General features: G+C 36.4%; 1 protein-coding gene and 1 long non-coding RNA gene across 2 annotated transcripts; one reads left to right on the forward strand and one right to left on the reverse strand.

Annotated features, from left to right (window-relative positions):
* Nucleotides 1–364: 364 nt before the first annotated feature.
* Nucleotides 365–2,388, reverse strand: LOC112291187 (expansin-A14). The gene is made up of 4 exons (XM_024538291.3): nt 2,316–2,388; nt 2,101–2,144; nt 1,818–1,961; nt 365–1,716 (listed from the first exon to the last, which is right to left on the reverse strand). The coding sequence occupies exons 1-4, from the start codon at nt 2,386–2,388 to the stop codon at nt 823–825; spliced, it is 1,155 nt and encodes a 384-aa protein (XP_024394059.2). The 3' UTR covers nt 365–822.
* Nucleotides 2,389–7,041: 4,653 nt separating this feature from the next.
* Nucleotides 7,042–9,014, forward strand: LOC149987856 (uncharacterized). The gene is made up of 3 exons (XR_016506184.1): nt 7,042–7,322; nt 7,816–7,876; nt 8,194–9,014. It is a non-coding gene; the product is annotated as an uncharacterized LOC149987856 (long non-coding RNA).
* The last annotated feature ends 16,939 nt before the right edge of the window (nt 9,015–25,953 follow it).

Raw genomic sequence — 25,953 nt, forward strand, 5'->3', positions numbered from 1 at the left:
AAATTGAAGCCCTTCATTATGTAATGACTAGTAACAACTCGTGTTCGAACAAATGTGACCATCAAATGAAACCAGTGCCTACATTCTCTCTCTCCAGTCTCGTCAAGTGATAGTTAATTCCTTGTACTCGACTAGGATTTTCGAGGATGCACGCACAATAGAACGACGATTTGTAACTACAGGCACCATGACGAAATTTTGGGTTCTGTAGCTAAGTATGGTTCATTTTATAGCTACCACGCGGGAAACAACTTCAAAAGACAACTGACTTATCCAATTCAGATGTCTTAAAAACAGTGAAATCTTAAGTTTCGACTCCATTATTGCCGTGAACAATTCTGATTCAAATCTCAAAGTAACTTGATTACATACAAAAGCAACAGCAAGCACTGTGCCATCCACTTATATTAAACCATGGGAATGCCAAGCTTCGTTGCATAATATTTCAAAAAATAGCTCTGTTAAGTGTCGCTGATGCTTGAAGCCGAGAAAGTCATCTCGGACTTCAACGCAATTACCATAACATAAACCAATTACAACTTCTTGAAGGAACCCGCTGCTTCCGAAGAAGGCTGATGTGCAATAATGTGACTACATTCAATCAAAAGAGCATGATTCACTGCGTAGAACAGAAATCAGACGCCTTCGGTTTACAATAATTATGGAATTCTCGTTGGTGGGAACTGCGAGATCTGCTTCGCACGGTCGGACGGGCCATATGACATGCACATCTCGGACCGAGGAGCGTCGCCATGTTCCCATCAATCGAAACGACCAATGCTAGCGAGCTTGTTCTCATGATCCAGTTCCATGTCGACCGATCTATCGGAACTGAGAGCCCTCCCACGTTTGTCCAAACTTCCAGTAGTCTCCAACTGCTCTGTTAACCGTCACAGTGCGCCCGTCGCCCGTCGTGATCTGGAAAGACAATGCTCCGCTCAACTTCGTTTTGCATGTCCACAGCGCACCCCAGTTCTGCCACATTGGTACCCAATATCCGTTCCGCCCCTTGATCTTCACTGCCCTCAAATCGCCTGCACCTCCCACGTTGTGAATCAAGATCATCATGAAGTATGGGTTGCCGCCAAGGGTAAACCGAATTCCGCCGCGCTTCGCACACCGAACCTTTCTGTAGTACACGGGGGCCACTCCTCCTTCACGCCGCGCCAATGTCATGAAAGCAGGCATGGGCAAGTCGAAGTGAGGCTTCCAGTCGCACCAACCTCCGTGCGATCCTGGAGGGCACGAGTTTGTTGCAGTGATAGTGATGGTGCGACTGTAGCTCCAGCACCAGTTGTGAACGGTGCGAGTGGGCGCCAGCCATTTGCACTTCAGCTGGTAACACGCCCCGCAAGACTTTCCGCCCTGGAACAAAGGATAACTCAATGCTGCGGTCATCACCCCGTATCCCATCGCAAAGGTGTTCGGATATCCGCATGCGCCTCCCTGTGTGCCACCGCCATTAGCTGTTCCATAGTACGTGATATGCGCCTCCTTCCATCCGTATGGTGCTCCAAGCACCGAAGGCAGGGAGTTCAGTGCCAAAATAGCGACTGCGGCAATGCAAACTGCGAGTTTCATGCTGGATAAGGCTCTCGTAGTCGACATGATGAATTCGAGCTGGCCTGGGCAGATGAGAACCAGAGTGTGGCAGAGGCTGTCGAGATCTAAAGACTCGGTTTCTGTGATGCGCTCATGGGGAAGAGACGATGAAACCTACACGACACCTTCAAGGGGGACAGAGAGGGAAATCAACTCGCTGCAAGGAACGCTGCGTGGATACAAGGCATCTTTCTTGCCGCTGCACTTTTATGTACCTGCTGATTCCTTCGAGAACCCCAATTAAATCTCAAAATCCGCATGTTAATATTCTTAGAATTGCTTGTGATTCTAATTGCAACAAGTGGGGGTTCCGAAGTGCTTGGCGGATGCATGATACCAACAGTAAACGTGAACTTCACCTGAAATGAGCATGTTTTCACGGCAGCGGCTGATTTCTAGTTACCAGGCGCGTATTACCAGTTGTCATTTCCTTTAATAGTATCTTGACACTGACTACAACTACTTGTTAGGACCGGTAGTTTTGCTGAAGCCGTGCACATTCTGTCCTTTCCGTATCATGAGCTGATTGGGTTGGTCGTTTACTGAGCTCGGCGAACATTGTCGCTTTGTTATGTATCAGACACACTCTGCTCGTCAGCTTGAATCTCGCGAGCGTCAAGAACAATGCAAATAAGGTTGTGATGTCATCGAGAACGTAGAGCACCGCGACTGAACATAAATGTGGATCCGTTTCTTTGAAGAACATCACGCACGCAGCGCCTCATCTCGGCAATCATTCAGCAAGGCTGGCAAAAACGCTCGCAAGTTACCCACCGCTATCTCCATGGCTATTAGTCATCACGTAAACATGGACCTCCGAACCAGTTTACGGAGCACGTGCATGTAACGATCCCTTGCCAAGCCTTCAGTATGTTTCTGTGGCGAAGGTGTGGCAACGAGCGGCTTGGTGACAATTTGCCACATGATTTTTTCGCTCCTGTGATCCAATAAAGGTAACCCTCTCTAAAACTCCAAAGCGCACACCACCTGCGTGCGGGTTTATTTTGTTATTATTTTCTGAATCGGCTTCCAATCCAAGACTGTGAATTCCACGCTCAAGCGCATCGTTGACATCGTCTCGCGCCAAGGAGCGCGATCATGTAGGCGAGTAATTCTGGAAAGAAGGTGGACTCGGAGGCGGTGGCGCACTGGGTTACCGGGACCGCCACCACGTCTTTTAACGGCGGGGATAAAGGGGACGGTGGAGAACTGGGAAAAGCGCCCCTGGCCGTTAAATTAGATGGTGTCATCCACGTTGGGAGGATGTTAGCTAGCTAGCTGGCCACGAGGCGATGATGGCGGTGTTTAATATCGCCTCGAAGATAGCGGCGTTAAACCTCTTTTCCACAAGCAAACTCTCTCAAAACCATATAAATGTAAGTGTGTGTGTATATATATAGATAAATATATGTATATATATATATATATATATATATGTATTTATTTATTTATTTTTACATACAACTATAAAATAAAATAAAATAAAATAAAGTGTTTAACTAGGATGCATATTGTTGTAATGATGTGTTGAAGTTTAGATATTATTGTGATTATGAGATTCAACCATCCTTAAGAATATTTCTCCATTACCATATTGTTAGTTGTTTTTATGCCTCGAGTTATTTTTATAAAGAGTGTGTATCATTCTTGCTTAAAAGTTTACAAGTACAATTCATGAGATTAAACATTTCAATGCTTTATTCATTGTGAATTTTGTTTGTACTTTTCAATCTGATTGAAAAAAATTAATATTGGGTCGAATTTTTATTTTTTCTTTAAGTATATGCAGAATAATAGCTGGTAAAATAACCATGTATGTTGTTATGTGAAGAATATTAGTTAGTAAAACAACCATGCACATTGTAAATTGATGAGTAAAGTTAATGTGTTCTGTGATATAATATCAAAGGTTGATGTAAATTTGATTGCAATGGGGTAAAGTTGACTGAATCTACAGATATTTATACCAATTTCTTTTTTATGAATCGTTAGATAAACTCATGTGCTTGTCAACGAACATGATTTCAAATATGGTGGTTGATTTTGAAACATATTATATCTTCCATTGAAGCTAAAATTAAGATTTACCATTTTACACAAGTACAGATTCATTGTTAGAATTTAATCTTTCAAAGTGCAAACATGAACAAAGTTAGTCTAATATTTATTAATTTTCTTTTCTAAAATCAAGCAAAATGTAAAATCAAATGAAAGTAGCAAAAAATATGTACTCATTGTATTGATTTTACTGATTTATTTATTATGTATTCTCTTAGGACTTTAGCAACCATTCACTTATCATTTGTGATATAGCATGTCGATTTTGTAATATTTTTTTCATATCACATTTTAATTTTATTATTTATTATAATCTAATATAAATATGCTTTGTATGATACATTGTTAAAAATAAATAAAAATTTCCAAAATAGAAAGTGTGATCACATAAAAATTATAATCTATCATATAGATAGATATACATAAAATATACTATAAATAATATATACATATATATATATATATATATATATATATATATACAGATATTCAAAAATTAATATGTACAAAGGTATCTTACTTAATTTGTAACTTTAGTAGATAGAAAGTTTATAAATTATAGGTGGTTATATAATTTTAGTGGATTTTAAACCAAGAGACCTTGAAATACAATACATGGCCTCTATACAAGATTATGTGGTTCTAGAGTCACAAGAAGTTGTTTATGGTATCATCACATGTCCAATCACACTTTCAATGCCACATTGTTACAAATTTTTTTTTTAGTATCAAATTCAATTGTCTTATCTATTTCACAAATTACAAAAAATTATCCTAACATAAATATTATGTTCCAACAATGCAAAGGAACTCAATTGCACCACCATTTGTTATCTCTCATATCAATTCTTGGTCTTTCTTAAATTCATAAAAGTAATATGTTTGTATCATTGCATTTGTCTTTGATTTGAACCTTTAAAATGGTAATTTATCCCTAAAGTTTTTATTGCTTGAGATTAACAAAAATATCATGTCCCTTGATTGTAATAGTTCTTTGGGTGCATAGATATGCTCTATTGTGCATATCTACAACTTCACTATAACTTGTGTTTGTGTATAAAAGGCAATAAACTATAAATTAAATTGAAAAACTAATATAGTAGCACTTGACACTCATTAGTAATCACTACTCACAAACTAAGAGCACAAAATTAGTTAAGGCTTGTTAAATTCATCAAAATAATTTAAACAATGATAAATACTTATAATAACTATATGGTTTCAAATCTCATTGTTGAACTTTGTTTTTGTTTCAATCTCACTTTCTTATTCTTGTCAATTAAACAAGAACTTAAATTATAAATTTTAATTTATTATTTATTAATTATTCAAAAAATATTGCTATACTTTACAAGATCTCCATACAACTTAAATTGACTAAAAAGCACACTTCTATGCTTAAGGTGTATTTGGCAATCCAATATTTAATCCCAATATTGATCCAAAAATAAAATAAATGAAAAAAAATAATTTTTTTTATTGTTTTTGGCAATCAAATAAAGAAAGATAGGATTTTTAACTAAAAAATTTTAGAAAAATATTTTTATTTTTAAAAAAATAGCTTACAACTTGTTCTTTCATAGATATTCATTATCTCTTTCTTAACAATCATCTTTTTAAAATATATATATATATATATATATATATATATATACACAAAAAAAATACAAAAAAAAAACATATTATTAGTTAGTTGTCTACAAGGAGGTCATGTGGGATGGAGCAATATTAATTGGAGATGGAGCATTAATAATTCTTCACAAATATTATAGATAAGAATTAACAATAATTAACAAATCTTATAATTGAATGTTTATACAAAAAATTAAATATCTGTGTATATATATATATATATATATATAGGTCAAGATCACATAGTTTATTATCTTAATGGAAGCGAGATCTCTTCCAACAGACTCTTTATGAAAGAACTCCTCCAACATCCTCAATACCATTTAATTGCTTGTTGAGAGATAAGATAGTATCTAACTTGTCTTTTTGAGATTTCACATATTTGTCAAGTTCAGCTTAACTATCTTACTTTTTTTTTCATAACTTATCCTGGACATCGATCAATTTCGTTTTGATTTTGCTCCTGAGTTAATTAAGTTTGGTTGACATGTTCTGAATTGCACTACTTTCTGCGACACAAAATCCAGAACCGAAAGGGTGAAAATACGAGAATTAACGGTATCTTTTTGCAATTGTAAATCAATACAATGTCTTCCTAGTGGTGGACTCTCTTCTACCCTACAACTTGGTGGGATGTTTGCAATTTGAGGTGTGATATTATCTTTGCCTTGAAACCGCTAGAGTTTGGAGCACTGAATCTTACAGAAGTATTGAGTATTTCTGCAGTGTGTAGCTTCTCAATGTCGTCGGAAACATTCATTGTTGATTAGGCAGCATTCCAGCGAAGTTGCAGAAGTCAATCCTCAATTTCTTGACTTGCTCTTTGTCTGTGGACTGTTGGTCGAGAAGAAGAGAAGGTCCATCGTGACCTCACAATTTCTCTGTTCCTCCAGGTCAGTTGTGCAAAGTGGAACACTTTTGGGATCATCTCAAATTCAGCAACTATTTTGCGCTACGTTTAAAATGCTTGGCTTGCATCAAGCATAGTTTCAGAAACGCAGGTTGTTTCTTCCACTGCATCCTGAGACAGGTAGACCACGGAAATGTGTCTCAGAATTAGGAGGGAGTGTTTAGGGGCGATTGTCTGCCTTTATCTTCGGTTACTTCTATTATCAAATACCATTGTATTCTAATGAATCTTGAGTGGAATGTGGTGTCAAGATTTATTTATTTATTTATTTATTTATTTATTGGTGCTTCTATGATTATTATTATTAATAATAAAGAAATCTTAGAACTATTTAAATCATCGACAGAACCCTTCTTGGCCCGCAGATGGGCGCCTGTGGTGAGCAACCGTCTCTAAGTGGTGGCTTGTGAGAGTTACATATTATTTCATCTGTTGCGTTCGACAAGGACTACAAATTTGGGATAAAGATGCTAATGCATCTTTGGCCCCTGTGTAGAAAGCGACCAAGTGGGTTTATGCTTCTCCTAGTAGTACAAATTCTCTAAATGATTTCATATTCATAGAATGTGGACTTGAAACTTGGTCGGTGGGTGCTTTCACTGATATCAGATTCTTGTGTCTTGTTACAGACACTCAGATTGTATCTCAAGTGTTTAACTGACAGTCTTCTTGTTTGTCTCATTCCTAAATTTTCTTTTTGGATTGATTTTATGTTTTCTTTTGGTTGCATTTCTGAGAATGCATATGAGTTGCTTTTCTGTGTTCAATGTGCATCTTCACCATAGTTGCATGGACCTTACATGTTTAGGACTTCTATTTTGGACAGTGCCTGCAGATGTTATCTCCTCTCTCAGTTTGACCAAGTAATGATGGAAGTGGATGCAAAGTTAAATGTCCAGCTGCTATGGCATGATAGAGATTCAGCATTGGAAGTTAGTTTTAGTTGGACTATCTTTTACCTTATATATCCCACAGTGTGAATCCACCTAATTACTTCTTCACTATATAATATGAGAAGCATTAAACTCATGAATCACCTTGGAGGGCTGTGACAGTACAGTACAGGTGACATTGTTTTCAGGGTTTGTGAGTTATGAAATGGCTGGTATTGCTTTTGAAGGTACTTCCTTGCCTGCTTATTAATTTCATTTAATCACCCAAATTCAATTGATGGGTTATATGTCTCATTCTGACCACCTTTGTGATTTTAATGGAGTTTTCAGCCTTAAACAAACCAACAAGTCTTAATAGATTATCCCACTATATGTTTACTCAAAGGGTTTGGAATCATGCATTGGTTTGGAAAGAATTAGATCTTTCAAATACAGTTGTGAGAGTTGTTAAAATTTTCTGGTTTAGGTAAGGTGGATTGTCTCTAGATTCAAGGGCCTAGAGGTTGTGGTACTGCAGACACTGCTGTCCTTAAAGTTCACAATACACTTATATCCAATCCATGTCACATTTCTGTGATTCATCTCCATACTACTTCACAACACAGTGTGGCATATTTCTATAGCAGGAATGAGGAGAATTTGTGCATCATTCTCCATTGTTGCCTTGGTAATTGTGTTGGGATATTATTTAAGCAGGGGTCATTTGTATCTGTGTACCAGTGTACAAGGAGAACCCTTTCGGATTGGACATCTGCAAGTACTTGTGGCTCTTGAATCAGAGGTAGGTCAGTCCACCAAGTAGGTGTTTGTGGTAAAACTATCTAGACATGACTGGTTGTTGGTGTATCTGCTCAAAATTGGTTCCTCTAAACAACTACTGTCAGTGATAGAGGCAGACACATAATAATCCAACACCCAGTGCAGAGGGATTATCCTTCCAAATGAGTTCAGGGTGGAATGCTCTCTAAAGTGAATGAGTGTAGATTTGTTGCCTCCTTTTTTTGTATCTCTGCCACAGATGGTTAACTTGCTTGCTTATTAAAAAAAAATATCTCACAAAATGAATGACAAACTCCATTACTCCACATGTCAAGACAGGATCCAGCACCATTATGGACATTTACAATTGTTCCTGCACAGGCATGACAGCTTCCAATCCAAGTCTTGTCCCAAATTGCTCCTCCTCTGTCCTTTTGGTATTGTCTGATGCCATTGACAGGGGGGGCACATTGACAAATAATATATTCTGCCTTATGACAACCCTGGTGTTTCATTATATGGCCCACTCCAATCTCAGGATGATCCAGCTACTTGCTTCTATTTTTTACTATATTGGTGCCAGAAGCCCATGATTAGATAATTTGGGGCTCCTCTAATTGTGACTTCTTGAACATTAACTGATGTAGCTCACCACCCTTATCAAACAAGGCATTTTCTTTCTGCACTGTAGGAGCTCCCCAGAAAATAAATCTACTATTCACATATGTCTTGCTGATAATGAACCCACAATGTACCATTTTGTTGCCAGGCCATCAGCAACTTGGAAAATCTGTACCAGAAGCACATTTATTTAGGATTTTGACCAACATGGAAAACTAAGCATTTCTTCAGGAAAATAATGCAATCACTTGCTGTAGAATTACAATAAAGGCAAGGTAGTCTGGGAGTTGCAGCTTTTTGTAGTTTGGAAGTGTGAGCTGCGTTTATGGATGGATGGATGGATGGATGGGTGGGACATTTTACTTGTTGATGAGAGCCATCTCTAATGCCTCCAAGCAAAGGGAACTTTTTTTTAATTCCTTGGTCTGAACAGTGGCACACAGCCACAGAGCAACCTTACAATTTAATTATTTTTAACTAATGGGTTTCTGAAGCTATCTTCACATCTGAATATGATTCTAAATGCCTGTAGCAGTTTTTTGTATTGATAATTTCAATGAACAATGGACATGCTTGTGAAAAAATAATCTTGTGACGCTATTGTGGTGATGGAATCAGAAGGGTTGTTGTTGGAAGCTGTGGTTTTAAAGGGCCTTCAGGTTTGATACTTTTCCCCTTTGAAACCATGAGTCATGAATGGGCCCTTCTCAAGCCCTCAAAAATAGAGGGATTGAATTTTAAACCCTCACAGCCAAAAGTTTGCAGTCAATGGATCTATCCTTCCATTAACATTTTTGAAGAACAAAAAAGAAAACAAAGATTGTTTTATCAAAGCTAACCTTGTCCTAAAATATCCACAATAGCTTTAGTACTAAAGTACACACATGAATTATCAAGCACCAAGAAAATTTGGCAGATCCTTCATTTAAGTTTATCCAAGTTCCAAGGTTCTCACAGAGGAACCTCAAAACCTTTTTAATAAACGAATGTAACACATCCAAAATGAATGAGAGTAGCATACACTCTCACCACTTCATTTTTGGAACTTAAAAGATATTCTATTGTTATATATATATATATATATATATATATATCAAAGTGAGATAAATAAAAGTAAAAGTGTTCAGAAATGAGATGGATGATACGTTTCCCACCAATTGGATAAATGTCCCCCCCTTGCATTGTAAAGGACCTATCATTTTGAACATTGAGTTTCAGCTTTTTCTAGCAACAAAATGAAGGGCAATGTATGGACCCAGCATCTGCTTTTAGAGCCTCTTTGTTTGAGCTTTTTATATAGAAGATCAGCTGTTTGGCTGCTTTTCTCGTGGTCATCCACAACCCAACCAATCCAATGAACTGATAGCTTTAAAAAATATGCAGTTATTTCTCTTTGAATTTAACACTAACTTCTTAACTTTGAGAATGAGCCAAAAAGAATAAGTCTACTAATAAGTAGTACCCAACTTCTATTTTCATTTGTTTGTGTCATTAAGTTTTTGACCCATTGACTCAATCCTGCGTGTGTTTACACCAACTGCATTGGTTCAATTTCTTTTTAAGTTTATATATATATATATATATATATATAAGCTGAAATGTTTGCAACCATGCTATTTCAATCAACCCCAAATATTTTAAGGAACAACATGAGATCATTGATTCACCTATAAAATTAATAACCATAAAACTATGCTGAAGGATTCTCTTTTAATAACTATCATTCAACGATGGATGGATTTGAATAAAATCGAACATATCAACAACATTCGAAAGTAAAATAATTTAAAAGTTTAAAAGTTGTAGTGAGACTCTCAACCAATTACAAGCCCTTGCTTCAATGATTCATATATCCTACCTCCTCTTATAAGTGGGTGAACTACCAAAGACTCATTGATGACCCCATATGCCTTACATACACCCTATCCAAAATTAATTGCACATAATTTAAAATGTATGAAATGAAATCATCAAATCTTACTATGAAAGTGCTTTACAACGTCTAATTTAGGAAATTTCATTATGCTAAAGAGACCACCAATAGCCATTACAATTACACTACAGATAATTTGTGCATTTATCGATAAACAAAAAAAAAAAAAAAAAAAAAAAACACTATTGATACTTTGTCAACTTGGCCAGTTCATTACCCACAACTTTAATGTTCTCCTTTGCGCTCTTTAACATTGATTGTATGAGTGATATCAATAATAGGAAATGAATTATTGCCATAACCAAATATAAGTTGATAAATTTGAAAGAATCTAAGACGGCAATGCTTGCATCATATTTAATTTAGTTACAAATAAATTGTCAGGATAAATAAATTAAGTTAAGTTGTAAATGTTGGAATCAAACTGTTCTAAGGAATATAAAAATAAAATGGAGTATGAAATTTCAAATGTATCCATTGAAACTTGACAAAAAAAGAAAGAAAAAACAGAAGAAATAAAAAGAAAGGGAATTAACACAAACAATAAAATTTGAGTACATTCATCTAATACAATGTGGGAGCTGATTTCATTCGTTGGAAAAGTGGATGAAAAATGCCTGAGGTTCAAAAAGCCACGAAGGGCTTCACACAACTCTTAGACATGCACTTTGAAGTTCGGATGGACGAGGGCATTCATCGTAGTATTCATTCATCCATCTTCATTCGAATAGGTGTTTTGTACACAAAATCATGCAAAATTCATCACCAAGTGATTTTTATTTCTTTATTTTTATTTTCCGTTGTTGAGTGAAAGAGCAATAATGGTAAACAATAAATTGTAAAAAGTTTGAGAAACTACTGTTCAAATATATATATATATATATATATGCACACTTATACAACATTTGAATATTGTGTACAGATGACAACCATTTATTATATATGCAACACTTCATTCTCTAATGATTATTACACATTCAATAATTTCATAAGGATTCTACGATACTACTACTAATATTCTCATTATTACTTTTATTTTTATTATTAATATGATTATATTACTAAGTTGACAATCATAAATATGGATATTGACATGCATAATTCATGGTTTTTTATTTTTATTTTTATTTTTAAACCTACTCAGACTTTTGCAATACGAAAATTTTCAGAGCTTTTTGACACTTCTTTTCTTGCAAAATACAAAAATCAAAATCAAAATAAATCTATAAAGTTCAATTTTAATACAATATTGGATTTGTAATTTTTACACACATATATACTTTTTGAACATGTGTAACAGGAAAACAGTTTCCTAACAAGGAGTGGAGGCTCAGTTTTAATTATTTATTAGTATATTTTTGAACTTTTTGAACATTTTGAACTTTCCATTTACTTGATAATAACCTTATCCTTGGCACAACAATACATTAAAATGACTAATTATCATATATGGCAAGAATATTATCAATTCAAAGGAGTTTGTGGCAACTCTTAAAAAGCATTAGATTTTAAGCTGCAAAAGTACTTATGATCATTTACAATATTATAAACTCCAAATTATCAAAATTGAACATTTTGTTATTGAGGTGTAAGTTTACCAGGAGGAGCTTTGACCTTTTGTACCTTCAGTTGAATAAAATATTAAACAAATCATACCAAACGTTTTAAAATTATATGTAAATCAACTTGTTTGTATGCTACACTGTTTTAATATCTAACATCAACAGGGTTATAGCATAAAGTATTCCTGTTTGGAAATTAAGTACATTTTTGTATACATTATATTAATACTTCATCTCTTTAAGTTGAATTCTTGTCTTTGGGATTCCTTTTGCTTTTTTCTTTTTCTTTTTTGGTTATAATAAGAAATACAAATTTTAAATCTACAGAGTTATATATTTTTATTCCTCAAGGCCAATTTAATTTCAGTTACTGCACAATTGGAATGCGTGAAACATTTCGAAGTAACAGCTATATTTCTTTCTCACCTAATATTTACACCATCATCTTTTTTAATTCAACAAGTGGGGCCCTTTAGATATCTTACATCTTACATACTGGCCTTGAAATTCCAAAACATTTAAGCTCTTAACTTAAACTTTTTGTTAATTCTGATGGCATCTAAAGATAATATTTATTTCAAGGAATACTATTATTATCAAAGCGTTTTCAAACTCATGCGATTTTGGTACATCTTGGCTGTTTTAAATATGCTCACTACACTCTACATTAATTAATGAAGCTTGGATGCAGGAGTTTGACACTGAAGCAAAACTAAAGAACTAACATAAGATGAAAATCGACTTTATATTATGTAAATAACAAGTTTAAAAAGTTTTAGAGTAAATTATTATCAAAGATATGTACCTGTTAGTAGTATAGATTACTTAGATTTATAAAACAATAACAATATCTTGTGTAGAAAGATCAATGATGAAATTTCAAAACCAACCAAAATACCAAAAACTTTAAAAAGTAAGTAAATAAATAAATAAAATCTATTGCTATTGAAACGAAGATGACAACCTCCCATCTTTCACAACTTATACAATAAGAACAAGACCTTATTTTTGTAACTCACATTCCATTTCATTATCCTGTCTTTGGTATGCTTTGAAAAAAATTATTTATCAACATTTAAAAGATATATGTATTCACAGTTAAATTTTATTTTATTTTATTTACATAATTTTTTCTAACACACACACGCAAACATATATATATATATATATATATATATACATACACAATTATTTAAAAGGGGTCTAGAATAATAATTTCTATTGAAAAAACAAAGACATCAACATTGCAACACATATGTTTGGACAAGGGAGACCGACACATGTAGCGGTTAAATGATTATCATCCCTAGCATAATGATGAAACTTCAAATTCATCCAACTCATATGACCGAACCGAATAAGTCCAATATTTATTTTCATGACCTCGGATGAAAGTTCCCCCCGTTAACTCCTCATGTTGTCATCCAATGAGGTATCTGTGGCACACATATGAACAGGGGTAATTGGAAGCCTGAAAGGGATGCTGACTGGACTCCACGTCAGCACCTCACCTGGGTCTTTCCCGCCATTCATTCCATCCTTTATATAAAGTAAAGCCCAAACTTTTTCCACGCTATTATTTCCGTCCGCATATTTGCTTTTTATATACGTGTGGAATTGTGGATTTATTATTACTTTAATTTTTTTCTGTTTCTTTACAATAAATAAATGCAAGGGATAAGTGTGTGCGTAGACTAGGGTTTGGTTTCTCTGTGCACTTTTGGCCATTAAGTTCTTCTAGACTCTGCTACAACTTATCAATAAGAATACACTAGACAACATGGAATGATAAAATTAGAAATCATTATTTTATAACTTCTTCTTCTTCTTCTTCTTCTTTTTTCATATTGTGGTTTGTTTCCTTCCCATGTGATAGCCATTTATGCCCTTGAAGTATTGAGAAGGTACATGTTAAAGATGCCCATCGGACGAATATTGGCATGTCATTATTTGAGTTTGCCAATGACAATCATGTTGTAGTGTGAAAGATCCATTTTGTAAGTTTCATTTGGCAAAGTTTTCTCATATTCGCACACACAAATAGTGAGATGTTATATATGTGGTACAATTTAATGAAACTTCAATTATTTTTAATGTATTGAATCAGGAGACTCTGTCATACCCTGTGTGTATGATACCTCTTAGAGTAATGAATTTCATTACTTCTACAAATTTGGATATCAACATACATGAATATTTTTATTTTTATTTTTATGTTTACCTTCCCCCCCTATCTTTCTCCCTTGTGCGCAACATGAAATTATAATATGTTTTTTTCATGGTGTATTTCAAAAAATTCAATAGGGATAGATGAATTCAACAAATATGATTATAGATTAGGCAGTTTTGAGGTGAATGTAGAAAATTGGAGGTAAGATTGTCTTAGGGTGACAAACGACTTAATTGAGGCACAACTTTGTTGCAAATCATTCCTAAGAAAGCAGTTTTGAGCTTTTTTTGCTTGTTTGTTGCAGTTGATTAGTAAACTGATGGAATTGCTCAATGAATGCTTTTATGTATATATAGGATATACCTAATGCCCCCATAATGTTTTTCTATTGCCCACCACAACCCTCATCTAGCACATGTCACGTTTATTCAATACTTTTCAAGCTATTTGATTCAATATAATTTTTTATTGGAATTAAAAATAAAAAAAATGTCAAGTGGGTGGTGGCAATAGCAAAAATTGATATAGCATTAGCAATAATATATATATATATATATATATATATATATATATATATATATGTATATATATATAAACATACACTTTATTTTATTGGGTTTGATTGCATTCTTTTTTCTCTTGCAAAAAAAGGCATGACTAATTCAATTGTTATATTTTCAATTACTATTCCCAACATAAACAATAATATGACATGCATTTTTGAAAGTTGTTGTTCAAGGGAGTTGAAAAATCAACATAGACATCTTGTTACAATGTAAAATATCAAACCTTTTCCACCATTTAAATGAATTATACTGCCCAAAGTGGTGGTGATGAAGCAAAGAGCACAACCAACAATGCATGTTGACTTTGTGGAACTCAACTATAAGTGTACATTCAATCCTCAATAAAGGTTATCTTAATGTAAGCTATTTCATCCTATAAATCAATGTTTTTGTATTCCCTTTAAAATTACAAGGCTAATAGTTAAGTTGTTAATTACAAGCCTTTTTCACCAACTTGCAACAACAACTAGAGATAATGAGACCCTCTTGTCATTGCAAGTGGGATTACATGGCAATTTCGTACATAGTGGAAAACTTTCATCCAAAAATCATAATAGAGATAGACATATAAATTTAATAGAGAACTTGAAGTCTCCAAAGCAATTGATTATGTACAAGGATGAACTTGGCAGAGTGCAATGCTCTTATTTCCAATGAATTAATACTGTGAGATACACATTCATCTACATGATTTAGTATTCAATTTAGTTTAATGTTTTGCGTTGTCTTATTACGTGCTTTCTTGCTCGAGAACGCGCCGGGCGTCTGGCTGTAGAAGGTAGTATGGAGATTCGCCGATAGTCACGCAGTCTATCAGTTTTTGACTGCTGGAATATAAACGACTGCAACAATGTACAGAAAATCTATACGGGTGCTCTTCGACTGCTTGTCGAAGTCCTTTTTGCCCCAGCCGGTAGGTCTCTAGACGTTACAGAGAACCCCGTACAACCCAAACTGTTAACCTTCAATACTGCTTTGTACTTACGATCTTGTATCCACTGACTGTCTTGTTAGATTAACCCAATAAATTTCATTCACTCCGCATACTCAATCCTATAGACACCCTTTTAATCCTTCAATCACAGACGTAATTCGATTTCATAAAACAGTCAAGAGTATTCAAACCCACTTCATTTAAAAATCCCGATTCACCATTACAACACTGACTTCAGCAGCGATTGCCTCAGTCTTCCCAAAACTCCACGAAGAAGAAAAATCCAAATTCTCTATCTTTCCTTCCCCGACCCGAAGCATGAAGCTCCTCTCTCTAATTCCCTTGATCTTCAAAAAAAACCTCCAATGAAAACCGAACTGGTAACCTTGCAGAAGCTTGAAAACTCGCTCCCCCCCCCGATTTCTCCTCAAAAAAAAAAACCCACACCACTCCAAAACTATATCCCTCCTAACCTTATCCTCTGAATTTCTTCAATCTTCCGTCTTAGATCCGGAATTGGCTCCCACCTCAAGCTTGGATCCGAAATTGGCTCTCACCTCAACTTGGATTCGAAATTGGCTCTCGCCGCCAAGCTTTCTCCTCCGTTTTTACCTTTAAGAAATCCATTTACCGAAAACAACGTTCCCTGAAACGACACAGAGAACAGGACAGCCTGAAACAGAATCGAATCCCGTAATCGGGACCACATTGAGTCGCCCGACCAATTCAGGTCCTATATTGGTAAAGATGCCCGTAGTAACCTGGATGTTCCCGTAATTGGGTCAAATTGGTCCTCGCGTCAGATTGGCTAAGACCCGTAGTAAGACCTGGATTTCCCGTAACTAGACTGCATTGGGTTGTCCCACCAATACAAGTCTCATATTGGGTAAGAGGACCCGGATTGGATTATCAAAATTGGATCCAATTGGCTCCTCGAACCCGTCGTGTGAATTGGTCCTTTTCTTCCTACTGACTCCCGTTATTGGAATCGAACGGGGCATTTCAGTATGCCCCGGCTGACTGTAACGGAGTCACTGAACCTGACCACTCAGTATTTGTACTGGAGTTGGTCGATGCTCCCAATATTCGAGGTAACTGAATATTAATAAAATTCCCCTTTCTTTTTATTTTCACTGTATACTCGTGTTACAACACGACATCCACCCCCTCTGAACCTTTGCATCCTCCGGTATGCACCAATTTACCCAATTGCTGTTTGATTCAGAATATATCCCCTACGTCTTTGTCCAGTTCGTCTTCGTTTCCTTCATTATCCATATCACTTTCATCTTCTTGCTGCGGAATCTCTGTACCTTCATTAAGGTCTTCCATATTCATCTCTGCATGACTTCATTTAAATATTTTTACTCTCTTCCCTGCAATTGGTATTTTCAATTTTGTACCATCTAACTCCCGTAATGAGTAAGTCGCATTATCATGAACAGTTGTTACAACATATGGTCCAAACCAACGTTTTGAAAATTTCCGCAAAGTACTATGTTGATTATCCAGACTATTGTCATAAACAAGTAACCAGTGACCTTCCTCGATTGCTTTTGGTCTCAATCGATGTTGCTTATCGAATCGCGCCTTGTTTTGTAACCTTACTCTTTTTAACCTTTCCAATGCTATCTGGACGTCTTCCGTTCTTTGCTCCAATTGTCGAATCCTAATAGCCAGAAGTTCTTCTCTTGTCAATCCATCTTCCCATGGTAGCATACTCCAAGTAAGTACCTTTTCTTCAATCGGCATAATTGGTTTTTGACCTGTCATAAGTTCTACTGGCATATATCCTGTCACCGAACTATGTGTTGTTCGATCAGCCCATAATGCAAATGACAAAAGCCGTGGCCACTCTTTAACCTTCCCATTACAAGCTTTAACCAATGCTTTCACAAACGGCGGGTGACCGCGTTCGCTTTTCGCATTCCCTTCCGGATTATAAGCAGTAGTCAGTGATAGTTTAACTCCACATTTTTCAAAGAACTTACGAGCTTCTTGTGCATTTAATTCTCCACGATCTGTAGTGATTTTTCCTACGCACCCGTAATGGCAAATGACATCTTCAAGCAAAAACCTACAAATCCCCTCTGTAGATTTTGTCCTCAATGCTCTTCCTTCTACTTGATTTGATAAATCTTCACGAGCTAAAACCAAATATCTCATCTGCCATAACCCAACCGGCATAATAACCAAATCAACAATCCATTTAAAATGAATAGCAAGAGGATACGTAGGATGAAGACCATCTCGATGTCGGATTTTAGAATACGATTGATAGATTTCACATGACTCTACAAATGAGAGCACATCTCGATACATATTTTTCCACCAATATCGTTCCTTGAGTTTAGCAAAAGTAGCCCAGATTCCTCTATGCCCTGCCCATAAACTATCATGAAACTCCTTTAATAATTTTAGTTTTTCTTCCCTTTTGCCTATCACTCGTTGTGGCATCCCAATTCCTTTCTTCGGTCTCTTCCATAAGAATCCATCTCGAAGTAAAAATCCATATGCTTTTTTTCTTATTTGTTTGAATTTTTCTGTAGACCAATTCACCTGCTTAGACAAGGTATTCAAATAATGACCAATATCCAATAATTCTCCTTCATAAGATTCTTCAAGAAATAGCTTGTCTTCTCTGTTGAGATTTGATATTGAATAGAATTTCAATCCGACATCATCAATGTCTTCAACCATTTCGTCCTCCCTCTCGTATCTTGCTCGAGATAGCATGTCTGCTACTAAATTGTCCTTTCCAGTGATATGCTTAAATTCTGGATTTAGTGACTTAATATAAGCAATCCATCTCAACATTGCAATATCTGGAGTTGAACAGTTAATAATCATTCCAAGCAATGGCAAGCAATCTGTTTCAATTACTACTACTGCCCCAATCAAATAGTCCTTTTCAGCTTTCATAGCCGAAACGACTCCCCAAAGTTCTCTTTTAACTTGCGAATATGCACGCTGACGAATACTTAAAACTTTAGCCCCAAATCGAATTGCAAATCTACTCCCATTCGAATCATCTTGACCCACCGCCCATCCAACGGCAATTGGACTAGCGTCTACAGTAAGAATCACTGGTCTATTGCACTTATAATCAACCTTCCTCAATATTGGAGGTGACATCAATAATTTCTTCAATCTTTGCATTGCCTGAATATGCCTTTCTTTCCATTCAAATCGGTAACCCTTGCGTAACAGTTCATATAATGGATCCGCTATGTGAGCAAAATGAGGGATCCAGATTCGATAAAATACACATGCACCCAAAAACCTACGAACCTCTGTTAAAGAACCACAATCCTCTTTCATCCTTCCAATTGCATCAACTTTAGTCGGATCTGGTTTTCTTCCGTAAGATCCGCATAAATGTCCAACAATTACAACCTCTCGCACTCCAAATACGGACTTCATACCCGATAATGTAAGATGAACTTCTCCAAGTCGAGTTAAAATCTTTTCACAATCTTGTATATGATCAACAACATATCTGCGACACCCCCTCGTATCTAAAGTTTCATCCTTGTCTCCTTCTCTGCACCCCTTTATAGGAACATCATCCAGAAAAGGCATAGTCTTATCCGGGATAAAATCTCTCAATACCTTATTCATCCCATTCATCATATGTGCAACTGAGTTGGTCGCGCCTTGAGGAAGAGTACACATTCTAACCAATCCAAGCGGTGTCCTCATCGTTGTCATATCTCTACTTCCTTCGGCAAGTTGAAATTGATCATAACCTGAATACAAATCACCCATTGAATAGATCGCCCTTCCAGCAAATGCCTCAGCAAATTCATCCACAATAGGTCCAATTCTTGCATTCCTGACAGTTACAGCATTCACCGGCTGCATATCTTGAATAAACCGTAGTGATCCATTCTTCTTAGGTACCGTAAACCATCAACTAGAATACGGCGCAAATGAAGGTTCTAATATTTTCATCTTTATCTTTTCTTTCAATAGTTCCACCAATTTAGGTAAATGTGCCCTCGGTACTGGAATCGGTCTTAGATTCCAAGGTACATGTGGTACAGTGAAGATAACCATAGGTGTTATAATATTTGGATCCACACACCCAATTTCATGAGATTCGAAGGCAAACGATCTACCTTGTTTAGCCAACATCTTTTTGAAGCAAGTAATTTCCTCCGGCAATAAAGAACCATCAGAACCAATCTTCAATTCTTCAAAAGTCTCTTCAGTAAACTGATGTCCAATACTCATTGGATCTCTTAAACTTGCTTCTTTTGATGCTTCTTCCATTTATTCTTTAGAATCCTCTGGTATTGGTCCGGCAACAGGCTTTACCTTCTTATCTGCCGTTTTATATCTCGTCTCTACTATGACTTCTGGTCCTTGAAAAGATTCAAGCATGGTATAAACCTCTCTCGAATGAATCTCAACAATCTTATCATTATCCCCTAACCCAATAGATGTAATCAATTCCAATGAATCTTCCAGCCCATTTTCTTCATAAACACCCAAAATCCTCTCATCATCTTGCAATGTACCTATCTTGCGTAATTGTCCTTCAATATCATATAATCTTTTTCTTTCTTTTCTTTTAAAATCATCAACTTTCTTATACATAATATTTCCATTCTCCAATATACCAATAAAACTCGCATCAAAGGCACCTTCATCTCGCGAGAGTACCTCCTCTTTTGTACCTCCATAATCTCGCTTTACAGTGGTACCTCCCCAAAATCCTTAAATCCTTCAACAATCTTTGGCAATGGTTTCTCCCTCAACCTATCTCGATTTCGTTCATGGTTAGGAGGTACTGTTAGAAATTGTACAACTTTCCTCCCATCTTCGCTCCGTACCCTTGCATAAGCAGAACCATCGTCAAGTACCTTTGTTTCCATCCGTGTTGCCGTGATATAAGGTTGTCCTAAAATCAACAGATAAGACGTTGTATCTTGAACGAAGAAATGTTGCTCCGTCGCAACATCCCCAATCCGAATTTTGACATCTGGACAAGCTCCATATAATTCGCCTCGTGTGTTATTAGTTGCTCGTATTGCCCATCCATGTTCCATATCAATTGGCCATTTTTGCTTCTTATAAAGATCTTTAGACATGAGATTTATTTCAGAACCATGGTCCACTAAAGCAACTATTGGTTCTTCTATATCTCCTACCTTCACCAATACCTCAGTAGTTGCCCTTGCCCAATGCTTTCGAGTATAATGGCTCAAAGTTTCCATTTCCTTGTCACTAGAATCTTCGAAACGTACTCGCTGATTATACCCATTCTTTTCATTTGTTGGTTGCTTGTAACCAATATCAACCTCTTCTTCATCTCTACATATTCTTGCATCAATAGCATGACTCATTCCAGTTTCACTCATTAATTACCTCTTTCGCTTAATGCTGTCAATGATAACATCATGAAACTCCTTCTTTGCAATTCCCAAGACTTCTTTCAATGTGAATTCCACCTTAGCATTTAATATACGTTCTTCCAACACCCCTTTCAAATTTGTTGCCGCTTCAATGTCAGAAAGTAGCTTATAAGCAATTGATTTGCCCTTATCTTTTGTCTCCGTTGTTTTTTCTCCCAATGATGCTGAGGTATCCTTTACAGGCAATTCTTGTGAAGTTGCCTCCCAAGCCATGTCTCCTCGAGTTTGCCTCTTAAAAAAATTTCCTTCTCTAGTATCACCAAAATTTCCTCGTCTTTTTTCTTCCATCAAAGCTTCATGTTGGCTCTTAGCAATATATGCATGAACTGAAAGAGACTCAACAGGATCCTCCCAACCTGTTCTTCCTCGTATTGTAGCTGCAGTTCTCTATAACGCTTCTCGAGGTAATTTCCCTTCTTGCATTGTAGAAACGGCAGAAGCCCAAAACTCAATGGTTTCTGTACTTCCACCAATTTCATCATCTACTCTAGCACCATAACTTGCACTTTCTCGTACTACTGTTTCATGTTCTTTTAAGTAATCTTGAACCAATGCTCTCATTCCTCCTTTGCCAGAATTGGTTTGAAGAAGATCCTCCCTATCTTTCAATGCTATCTTCCCATCTTTCCAGCAAATAATTCCCTGCCGTATCATATTATTAAATTCATTGCAATCTTTTCTAGTGTGTGAAGCATCATCACACCAAATGCATCTTTGTACATATCCTTGTTTTGAAACATTCTTCGAATTGTTTATAGAAGTATTCTCTTCAAGTCTTGCCAATTTGATTTGAAGATCTCGCATTCCTCGTATAATTTCTTCCATACCCATATCTGCTTTCTTTGACAAGGATGTCGAAGGTTGAACTGTAGGCATTGTCGGTGGTGTTGTACGTACTGGAGCTTTGGGTGCTTGTACTGTTTTCAGAATATTACTCCTATCCTTCCTCCTTTCTTTTTTTGTAAGCAACCCCACCGCATCTTCAACGTTCTTCCACTTCGTTGTCAATCCTTCATCTTCTTCTTTGTCTTCAAGAAGAGGTTCTAATTTCTCTTGCAATTCTCCATCAGCAGCTTGAAGAAATAGATCAACTTTGTTCGGCTCCAATGTCAATTTTTCTACCTTCGATAATTGAGAGTACTGCCTCTCAAATTCCCTTAGTAGCTCTGTTGCTTGCAAATTCTTATTGGGCCGTTCAATCCATCCCAGAAACAGCTTCTTAGTAACGCGATCAGCATCTTCCAAGAAATATTCGTCTTTCAATGCATGTGAAAAATCCTCCCATGAATTCCCACAACGATCCGTAATCGATGTAATGTGGTCCCTTATCTCCGGTATCGTGGCAAGTCCAAATAGTGCAACCATTTTTTTCTCAGAAACCCTATTTAATTCCATTTCACGAACATAACATCTTAAATACCTTGAAATATTCCTCCCATCAAATTGATCAATTTTATTGACCACTGCTTGCAATGCTTTGGTTGCCAAAGCTTCCTTCCGATCATTACTTTGCTGTTGCTGCATTGACAATGAGAAGGCTTGAAACAATCTAGCAATAGACGGATCCATGTGCATACCTTGTCCTTTAGAAGACTCCCCACTAGAAACTTCTCCCAAAAATCCTTCAAAATTTCTATTTTCGTTTTCCATAAAAATAAAGATAAAATCAACCAAAATCCAATACCTTCTACCTCAAGCTTTCACGTCGGGTTCACCCTCTTATGTCGTATTACGTGCTTTCCTGCTCGAGAACGCGCCGGGCGTCTGGCTGTAGAAGGTAGTATGGAGATTCGCCGATAGTCAAGCAGTCTATCAGTTTTTGACTGCTGGAATATAAACGACTGCAACAATGTACAGAAAATCTATACGGGTGCTCTTCGACTGCTTGTCGAAGTCCTTTTTGCCCCAGCCGGTAGGTCTCTAGACGTTACAGAGAACCCCGTACAACCCAAACTGTTAACCTTCAATACTGCTTTGTACTTACGATCTTGTATCCACTGACTGTCTTGTTAGATTAACCCAATAAATTTCATTCACTCCGCATACTCAATCCTATAGACACTCTTTTAATCCTTCAATCACAGACGTAATTCGATTTCATAAAACAGTCAAGAGTATTCAAACCCACTTCATTTAAAAATCCCGATTCACCATTACAACACTGACTTCAGCAGCGATTGCCTCAGTCTTCCCAAAACTCCACGAAGAAGAAAAATCCAAATTCTCTATCTTTCCTTCCCCGACCCGAAGCATGAAGCTCCTCTCTCTAATTCCCTTGATCTTCAAAAAAAACCTCCAATGAAAACCGAACTGGTAACCTTGCAGAAGCTTGAAAACTCGCTCCCCCCCCCGATTTCCCCTCAAAAAAAAAAAACCCACACCACTCCAAAACTATATCCCTCCTAACCTTATCCTCTGAATTTCTTCAATCTTCCGTCTTAGATCCGGAATTGGCTCCCACCTCAAGCTTGGATCCGAAATTGGCTCTCACCTCAACTTGGATTCGAAATTGGCTCTCGCCGCCAAGCTTTCTCCTCCGTTTTTACCTTTAAGAAATCCATTTACCAAAAACAACGTTCCCTGAAACGGCACAGAGAACAGGACAGCCTGAAACAGAATCGAATCCCGTAATCGGGACCACATTGAGTCGCCCGACCATTTCAGGTCCTATATTGGTAAAGATGCCCGTAGTAACCTGGATGTTCCCGTAATTGGGTCAAATTGGTCCTCGCGTCAGATTGGCTAAGACCCGTAGTAAGACCTGGATTTCCCGTAACTAGACTGCATTGGGTTGTCCCACCAATACAAGTCTCATATTGGGTAAGAGGACCCGGATTGGATTATCAAAATTGGATCCAATTGGCTCCTCGAACCCGTCGTGTGAATTGGTCCTTTTCTTCCTACTGACTCCCGTTATTGGAATCGAACGGGGCATTTCAGTATGCCCCGGCTGACTGTAACGGAGTCACTGAACCTGACCACTCAGTATTTGTACTGGAGTTGGTCGATGCTCCCAATATTCGAGGTAACTGAATATTAATAAAATTCCCCTTTCTTTTTATTTTCACTGTATACTCGTGTTACAACACGACAGCGTAAATTTTCTTGTGGGTATACATTACCAAAATTAACTAGACCATTGTGAATCCAAATCTGCAAAAAGAATTACCAACTGCAGTTATATTTCAGCAGATGTGGGCACCAAAATATAACTGCAATCAAAACAGTTACGTTTTTATAAGTTGTGTGCAGATGACCATAACCTCTTAAAAGATTAATAATCAAACATCTCTATTAGTTATGAAAATGGCACTTCTGAGGCATATCCTAGGCAGAGGGTTTGACTGTACATCCTCACGATAATTGGTTACACAGTAGAAACTTGATATGCAACTTCCTTTTACCCAGACTCATGTGTGTCTGCAAACGGATGATGACAATGCCCACATTGTCATCAAGCCACGTTTACAAGTTTGTATTCTTTGAAGGAAGTATGTGCAAAACTCAACTGTGGTGCCTCAAAGCTGCTAGAGATGAATGGAAGGCTTCAGAGTGTGAGTTGATCCACTTGTTTCATTTGCTAGTTCAGATTATTGAAGCCAGAAATTGTTGAGTTATTTATTTTTATTCTTGTTTGGTGTTTTGGAGTGCAGAGTGGGATTGGGCCATGGGCTTATCTGTCCATGGAGGTCACACATTGAATGTCACATGGAAGTGAAGGGGTTGCTTGCCTTTGCTGCTCTATGCATTGCTGCCTTTTCCTTTTTTCTTTTTTGCTTTTTTCATACGGGCAGGTTAAAGTGTGTGTGGGGGGGGGGGAGGGGCTGGAAAGGGGAGGGGGTTTGGTTTTACCACTGCAAACTTTTGGTGCCTGCCCGGGCAGCTGCCTAAAGCTTCCTTCATCCATGTATGTATGTATGTATTATTTTTCGTATATATATATATATATATATATGCACATTTTCAAAAATGGAATAGCTCTTGATGTTCAAACCAATACAATTTGGAAAGACAAAAAAAAGAAAAAAGTATCAAACAACTTCAATGCATGATTAGAAAGCAAGAACTTTCCTTTGTTTTTGTTCCCACAACTATCAACACCAATTTTTCAAATACTATTGAACACTATATTTACTGAGTAAATGCTTTGGTGATGCAAGACTTTTTTTTGTTTTTTGTTTTTTTGTTTTTTTTTGTTTTTTTTTTTGTTTTTTGTTTTTTGTTTGTTTGTTTGTTTTTTTTTTGTTTTTTTTGTTTTTCTTTTTTTCTTTTTTTTATGTGTGTGTATGAACAAGTAGGTCAATTAAGTTCAAACCTATTTGATTTACAAAAGCAGTAGATTTGTGAAAATAGTGACAATGAATAGGTTTCATTCACAACTTTTGATGTTGATTCATATAATTTTGGTTTTAAATCTATACATATACAATTATACTTAAATAGAAAAGCTATACTAAAATGCTTTTGATTCTTGTATTATCAAGCCAGACTAATGTAGTGAGAAAAAGTAAAACTTTTATTCTTTTGTGCAGTATTTGTAATGTGCTTGGAGGCTCTATCATTTTAAAAATCACACCATAGAAATCAATTAGTGCCATTAGATCTATTCTTACAAACCATGTTTCAAAATGTGGTTCTATACTTTTTAATTCACACTATTGTAGATGCAACAGAAGAACACAAGGCTTGGTAAAGTTGTTCATCCAAGTCATTGGGTACTCATCGTAGGGGTTCATTGTCCCTCACAATTACAGATTTTTTCCTTTCACTATTATTCAAGCAACTTAAACAATCATTTAATTTTAAAATTATTTAGAAAAAATTGAAACGGATTCAATCATAAGCACTTCAATTTTGGTGCATGCACACAAACTCTAATAATCACAGTTTAAT

Source organism: Physcomitrium patens, chromosome 14, assembly GCF_059467195.1.
Source record: "Physcomitrium patens ecotype Gransden chromosome 14, ASM5946719v1, whole genome shotgun sequence".
In the NCBI taxonomy this organism is placed as follows: Eukaryota; Viridiplantae; Streptophyta; class Bryopsida; order Funariales; family Funariaceae; genus Physcomitrium; species Physcomitrium patens.

Bases quoted from the DNA above. Each gene is read 5' to 3' on its own strand.
- LOC112291187 (XM_024538291.3), bottom strand. From the start codon at position 2,388: ATGGAGATAGCGGTGGGTAACTTGCGAGCGTTTTTGCCAGCCTTGCTG. The intron at 2,145-2,315 runs GTGCGTGATGTT...CGCCGAGCTCAG, and splicing joins TTGCCGAGATGAGGCGCTGC to TAAACGACCAACCCAATCAG. The intron at 1,717-1,817 runs GTACATAAAAGT...GGTGTCGTGTAG, and splicing joins GTTCTCGAAGGAATCAGCAG to GTTTCATCGTCTCTTCCCCA.